The sequence below is a fragment of the Protobothrops mucrosquamatus genome, unplaced genomic scaffold, assembly GCF_001527695.2.
Source record: "Protobothrops mucrosquamatus isolate PMUCROS unplaced genomic scaffold, P.Mucros_1.0 scaffold1355, whole genome shotgun sequence".
NCBI lineage: Eukaryota > Metazoa > Chordata > Lepidosauria > Squamata > Viperidae > Protobothrops > Protobothrops mucrosquamatus.
In genome coordinates, this window is record NW_015387549.1 from 57,041 (window position 1) to 63,989 (window position 6,949).

The 6,949-nt window shown below is 42.7% G+C and overlaps 1 protein-coding gene across 1 annotated transcript in view; it reads left to right on the top strand.

Annotated features, from left to right (window-relative positions):
• The first annotated feature begins 1,049 nt into the window (after window positions 1-1,049).
• DCX (doublecortin) overlaps window positions 1,050-6,949 on the top strand; it is a 63,604-nt gene continuing 57,704 nt past the window's right edge. Inside the window, exon 1 of the mRNA XM_015821577.1 lies at window positions 1,050-1,427. Coding sequence (XP_015677063.1) covers window positions 1,064-1,427 — 364 coding nt within the window. The 5' untranslated portion in view covers window positions 1,050-1,063. The remainder of the gene's footprint in view (window positions 1,428-6,949) is intronic.

Consider the following 6,949-nt stretch of genomic DNA (forward strand, 5'->3'; position numbering starts at 1 on the left):
AGATTTCCGTAGAGAGTCCACGAGGCTCAATGAAATGCTCTTTCCTGGCTTTTTTTTCTTTTTCCCCTTCTTTTCTCTTTTTGCTTATAAGCTGCTTTGGAAAGAGAGTCATCCCGAAAGGTGGGGAGGAGGGATGAAAATAATTCTTAGAAATAATTGGTCTTGATTAATTGTATTGCGTAGGAGGCTCCTTCCCTCCCCGATGCTCCCAGCAGCAGTTTACTCATGCACATATGGAAAAATCTTCTCTGGTAGCCTTCCAGGAGAAGGAAAACCCAGGTGTTCTATTTCTTTCTTTCTTTCTTTCTTTCTTTCTTTCTTTCTTTCTTTCTTTCTTTCTTTCTTTCTTTCTTTCTTTCTCTCCTCCCTCCCTCCTTTCTTCCTTTCCTCTTTCTTTCTTTCTCCTTCCTTCCTTCCTTCCTTCCTTCCTTTTCTTTCTTTTTTTCTTTCTTTCTTTCCTCCCTCCCTCCCTCCTTTCTTCTTTCTTTCTTTCTTTCTTTCTTTCTTTCTTTCTCCTTCCTTTCTTGCTTCCTTCCTTCCTTCCTTCCTTCCTTCCTTCCTTCCTTCCTTCCTTCCTTCCTTCCTTCTTTCTTTCTTTCATTCGTTCTTTCTTTCTCTCTCTCTCTCTTTTTCTTTCTCTCTCTCTCTTTCTTTCTTTCTTTTTACTTCCTTCCTTCCTTCCTCTCTCTCTCTTCTCTTTCTTTCTTTCTTTCTTTCTTTCTTTCTTTCTTTCTTTCTTTCTTTCTTTCTTTCTTTCTTTCTTTCTTTCTTTCTTTTTTCTTCCTTCCTTCCTTCCTTCCTTCCTTTTCTCTCTCTCTCTCTCTCTCTCTCTCTCTCTGTCTCTCTCTCTTTCTTTTTTCCTCCCTCCCTCCCTCCCTCCCTCCCCCCCTCTCTTTCTTTCTTTCCCCAAATCCAAGATCTGTATCATCAGCTTTTTCTCTCTCTCTCCAAAGGCTGTGTTGTCTCGCTGCATTATTATTAATTTTTGTTTTGTTTCTCCTTTGCTTCCATTCTTTTCCTCCTCCTTCTGCCTCAGCTTCACATCTTTAGGGGTCACCAAGCAATGGAACTTGATTTTGGACACTTTGACGAAAGAGACAAGGCGTCCAGAAACATGCGTGGCTCCCGAATGAATGGCCTGCCAAGTCCCACTCACAGCGCCCACTGTAGTTTCTACCGCACCAGGACCTTACAGGCACTGAGCAACGAGAAGAAGGCGAAGAAAGTGCGCTTCTACCGCAACGGGGACCGCTATTTCAAGGGAATTGTTTATGCTGTCTCCGGTGACCGTTTCCGAAGCTTTGACGCCTTGCTTGCCGACCTGACCCGGTCTCTGTCTGATAACATTAATCTGCCTCAAGGAGTTCGCTACATTTACACCATCGATGGCGGCAGAAAGATTGGCAGCATGGATGAACTGGAAGAAGGTAAGAAGGAGAGCGTTGTAGGGTAGCTCCAGGAAGGGTGGGAAGAAGAGGATCTCCTGCTGAGGAACACCTGGAATGTCCCATGTTCCAGTGGTGGGAATAATTTACCTTTGGGGCGGTTGTCCAAAAGTATGTCAGAGCTCATCTTTCATCCTTGGATGGGTGTATATCATACTCTACCTCAGGGTTCCTCAGTTTTGGCAACTTGAAGAGGCACGGACTTCAACTCCCAGAATTCCCTAGCCAGCATGCCGGAGTTGAAGTCCACACCTCTTAACATTGCTGAGAATACCCATCTTGATATTTAATTTCAGAGTAAGCAATGTTATGTAATCTCTGGGAAAGGCTCTAATGCTGGGAAAGCTAGAAGGAATGGAAAGAAGAAGGCTGGGGAATTCTGGGAATTGAAGTTCACACATCTTCAAGTTGCCACGGTTGAGAAACACTGTTCCATATCATTGGGGACCTCCTTATTCTAGATCCACTGCAAGTATCTAGACATTTTGAGGTGACCCATTGCTGTCACCGAAACGTTGTCACCCTATTTTAATTTGTAATGTGATAGTTTGTGGAAGCTATTCAATCCTGGGGAGGATTCGTGCCAGCCATGTATAATTTAATCTCATTTTAATCAAAGCAAGTTCAGCTGTATCTTGTTTTTGGACTTGACTGCACATAAGAATCAAGTGTGATCTTCAACCCCTGAAATTGTACACTGTGGCTGTCCAGCCCCATCTTTTCAAGCTGACTCTTATAAATCTCAGATGGCACAGGCAAGATGGCTGGGGATTATGGGGGTTGTCATCTTGTCCATCAGAAAGGATCTCATCTATAATGGTGCATTCTGGCCGTGACTTTCTTAGATAGAGACTTTTTCCAACCCCTCTGAAATCTGTTAAATAGATGGTGATTTCTTGCATTCTCCTCAGTGGTCCTGCCATCTAATTGTGATCCCTGCAGCATGAGGAAGAGATAAACCCTTGTTAGAAGATTAGAAGTTCTAATCCACTGTATTTTAAATATGGATTTCCTACCCTGAAGCTTAAAATACATGGTTGGGCATGCAGCGTGGATGCGGATCTAGGGAGGCATGTAATTGAACAATCTCAGTCCAGATGGTGGGTGTGTTTGTGCACATGTTTCCATAACTTGCTCTGGAAGTGGGATGCCTGCTCATTTCACCGGGTGGGCGGGTGTCATGTCTCGTATGTTTTCCGCCTCTCTGTGGTGACAGGCATTCCAGTGGGCTTGCAGAGAGGAGTCCCTGTGGACCATTAGTTGACTTGCCTAAGGAGAAGATATGGGTACCCATCTGTGGACCCATGAATTGCATTTAGGAGTCTTATCTCCCTCCCTTAAGAGCATCTGTGTATCTAAGTGACCCTGTCTGCAATATCTTTGCCAGATGTGAGTTTCTAGACAGGCTACATTACCTGACCTTCTAGATTAGGTCTATTATGTTTTTTGCAATATCTCTGAGTATCAAGACCACAGGAGGTTGGACGTTTGTTTTAAGAATGTCCTCAAACCCATGTTGGTACCACCTTCTATGGAGCCTTAGCGTTTAAGCATCTTTTCTATGCCTTACGTAGCGAAGCAGCTCTTCCTCCAATTCTTGGTGAGTGCCAGAGCTTTGAGCAGATATATTGCAGTGGGTGTGTCCGGATGAAGCCGTGTACACTTTGCGCTGTATCCTGCAGAAATGCTTCGATGGGTGTGAATGGGATCTGTTAGATTTCTGCACTTTTGGCCTGGGTATCCATCACTCACCGGTTGACAGGCACTAAGAGCACTGAGGGTGCAATACGGAGAGGCTACAAAGCTAAATGCAGCTTGCCTTAAACCTTGCAAGATTAGCCAAAACAGCAGTGGGGAATTAAATAAAATGCTGATGTCATCACCGCTTTGGATATTTGCGCTAGAAGGTGCTTTTTGTTTTGTTTTTTAAACCCTAAAGGAAATGCCAGAATTCTATTTTTTACTGCAGTAACGATGAAGAAAAAAAAATACTTTTATTTCTTCTTTTTTGTAAAAAGAAAAAAAAGACTCTCTGAGCCTTGTGTACCTGTAGCTTAAAGGGTTTTTTTTTTAAAAAATCTTTTTTAATCTTTTAATCAGAGGCACTGTTTTAAATGTTCGTCTGGGAGGCAGCCTGCAGGGTGTGTCCCTTTGTCTGGGGTGGAAGCGTTCAGTGTGTCTCCAAAGTGCCTCTGTGCAACGCTCTGGAGGGGGTGTCACTTTGGTTTGCCCCTGGGGGAAAGGGGTGTCTGTTGAGGGAGGGGGGGCTCCAAACTCTTCTGAGCTGGGAGGGAAGGAGGGAGCGTGACTGTTGTAATTGGCCTGCCGGAGAGAAAGCCGGCAATAGATATGGTCTGATCAGGAGGAAAGCTTTCATATGGATGCAGTCAATTTTATATCTTTGCAACGCTGAATGGAAAGATGGGAAGAAAGATCTGCCCAGAGAGATTTGAGGAGAGAGAGAAAGAGAGAGAAAAAAAATTCTCTGCCTAGTTAGAAGGGCTGATAAAAAGCAAAGCACAGTGAAGCACCTATCAACACGATCTTTACCCAGATTTTAAGCCTTGCTTCAATGGCAGTGGGTACATCTGAACTGCAGCTTTCTACCCTTCAGGGCATAGCTGGGCTTCAGCCATTGTGTTTCTGGAGATGCAAGGTGGACCTATCAGATGACTTCTTCTGTTTTTGCTAGGGACTTCCCTGAGGCTTCCAGGTTCCTGAGACCCTTTGCCTCTAAGACCAGGGGCTACCATTTTGAATGATGTCATTCCCCGTGAAAACTCCCCAGAGCTAGAATTGAAAAGGGTGACGTCATGGTTTATCTGCAAGCCACCAGAACTGCTTTGTTATCAGCTTCTCACTGGGGGGATTTAGCTCTAACAAGAAGTAAAGGGCTTCCACCAGAGTTAATGCAGAATGGAACCCTTCTTTGTTTTCATGAATGGAGTCCTTTGTTTTCACGTTGCAGAAGGCCAAATGGTTTCATTTCACACACACACATACACACCCCCATGCTTTAATGAGATATTAGTCTTAGTCTATGCCTGTCTTCCCTTCACAAGAAGCAACGGATGGAAACTAATCAAGGAGAGAAGCAACCTGGAATTAAGGAGAAACTTTCTAACAGTGAGGACAATGAATTGTGCTCAACTGTGGGTGCTCAACTGTGGGTGCTCAACTCTGGTTTTGTGAGTGCTCAACTCTGGTTTTTTTTTTTTTTAAAAAAGAGGTTGGATAACCATTTGTCTGAAATGGCAGGGCTTTTTTTGTCATCAAACGCCCAGAATGGAGTTCCAGCACCTTTTTTGGATGGAACCTAGAAGGGTAGGCAAGGCGGGTTGTATGACGTATGTGAGTTCCGGCACCTTTTTTTTTTTTTTTACAAAAAAAGCACTGTGAAATGGTATAGGGTTTCCTGCTTGAGCAGGGAGTTGGCCTATAAGACCTCCGAGGTCCCTTTCAATTCTGTATTCTGTTATTCCAAACTGCCCATCAGTACTAGTGGAGATTTCTCCCGTAAGGTAAACTGAGAGAGAATTTTTGCTGGGAACATAGCAGGAAAGAAAAGATTAAGCTGTTTCAACCCTTTAATGGGGTGATTTGATATGATGGCAAATCAGCTGAACCATGAAATTAGATCCATGAAACAACACCTTTAAAAATGAAACAGCCAAATGACTTTGTATCACGTTGTCTCGCAATCTCCTAGGTAGGTCTTCCAACAAGAAGAGGCCCCAAAGATCCTTTTTTTCCCCCCAAAGGCAACTGGACTTTCTTGGTTTTTTGATTGAAAATCTTTCACTTCTCATCCAAGAAACATCTTGAGAACTTTTTGAAACATTTTCAAAGAAAAAAAACCCAAGAAAGCCCAGTTGCCTTTTGGGAAAAGCTCCTTTGGGATAATCATAACCTAGATGATTGAGAATCACCCCTAGACGACAAGAAGAGTCGTCTCTCATATGAGGAGCCCCTTTGATATTTCTGATAAACTAAATGCTACCAGAGACTTCTATGCACGTGCAACTTATGCACAGGAGCACTTTTCTTTTGCAGAATCTCCATAAGCAGAAGTTGACATTGAGGCAAACTTAAGCCATCTTGCACAGACCTAGAAAAAGCCAATCTCCTTCTATTCCAAACTTCGTGGCCCAACATTTTCATATCAAACACAATGTTCATTTGCAGACTTTATTTAATGGAGACCAAGCTTGGAAGATAGTTTGTTTAGTAGCCTTCATGGGTCCTGAATGTAATTGATACCCCAACAGTGTCTTAAGACATCATCTTGCAATGAAATCTCTGGAATCAAGAGATTTTAGGGTGCCTCACTTCAGTATAGTGTGTATGTGTGTGCGGTGTGGGGGTTATATTTTCTCCAGATGGTTTATGTCATTCTGTAAAAATAAATACCACCCTACCCCCGAAGGCTCTTTCCCCGATGTGCCAAAATTATGTTATTTGTTATGATATCGTGTATTTCCAGAGGGTTCAGCTGAACTATAGGAAGGGAAGAGGATTAAGGAAAAAAAAAACATTTGGAACTATTTTGTATATTCATATTGTATAGCTTTCTAGAGCTTCTTATTTGAAGTGACTTAAAATTCAAACTGCATAATAAAGAGTGGGCCATATCCCGCGAGATGGGTGGTGTACAAATTTAGTAAATAAATTTTAACAAATGGTGGATCTCACAGACTAATTTTAAGAATGTAAATCTTCATAAAGTTGAAAAAGGTGTCTGTAGTGGTAGTAGTAGTAGTAGTAGTAGTAGTAGTAGTAGTAGTAGTAGTAGTAATACTACATATAAAATACTACATATAAAAAGATGCTGAGATTCTGAAAAGGGTGCAGAGAAGAGCAACAAAGATGATCAGGGGACTGGAGGCTAAAAGATATAAAGAACAGTTGCAGGAATTGGGTACGTCTTGTTTAATGAAAAGAAAGATTAGGGGTGATATGATAGCAGGGTTCCAATATCTAAGATGCTGTCACAAAGAAGAGGGGGGGTCAACCTATTCCCCAAAGCCCCTGAAGGCAGGACAAGAAGCAACGGATGGAAACTAATCAAGGAGAAAAGCAAGCTAGAACTAAGGAGAAATTTCCTGACAGTGAGAACAATTAATCAGTGGAACAACCTGCCTCCAGAAGCAGTGAATGCTCCAACACTGGAAGTTTTTAAGAAAAGACTGGACAATCATTTGTCTGAAATGGTATAGGTTCTCCTGCTTGAGCAGGGGGCTGGACTAGAAGACCTCCAAGGTCCCTTCCAGCTTCTATTCTATTCTATTCTATTCTATTCTATTCTATTCTATTCTATTCTATTCTTGTCCAACCCTCAGCCACTCTATGAACCAGCAATCTCCATCCCTCTCTGTCTCGCATGTCCTCCCTCAGATCTGCCATGGTCATCCTGGTGTCATCCTTTATAGAGTCCAGCCAGTGGATACTAAGGTCGCCCCTCCTCCTTTTTCTGCTGATCACTCCCAGCATGATTGCCTTTTTGA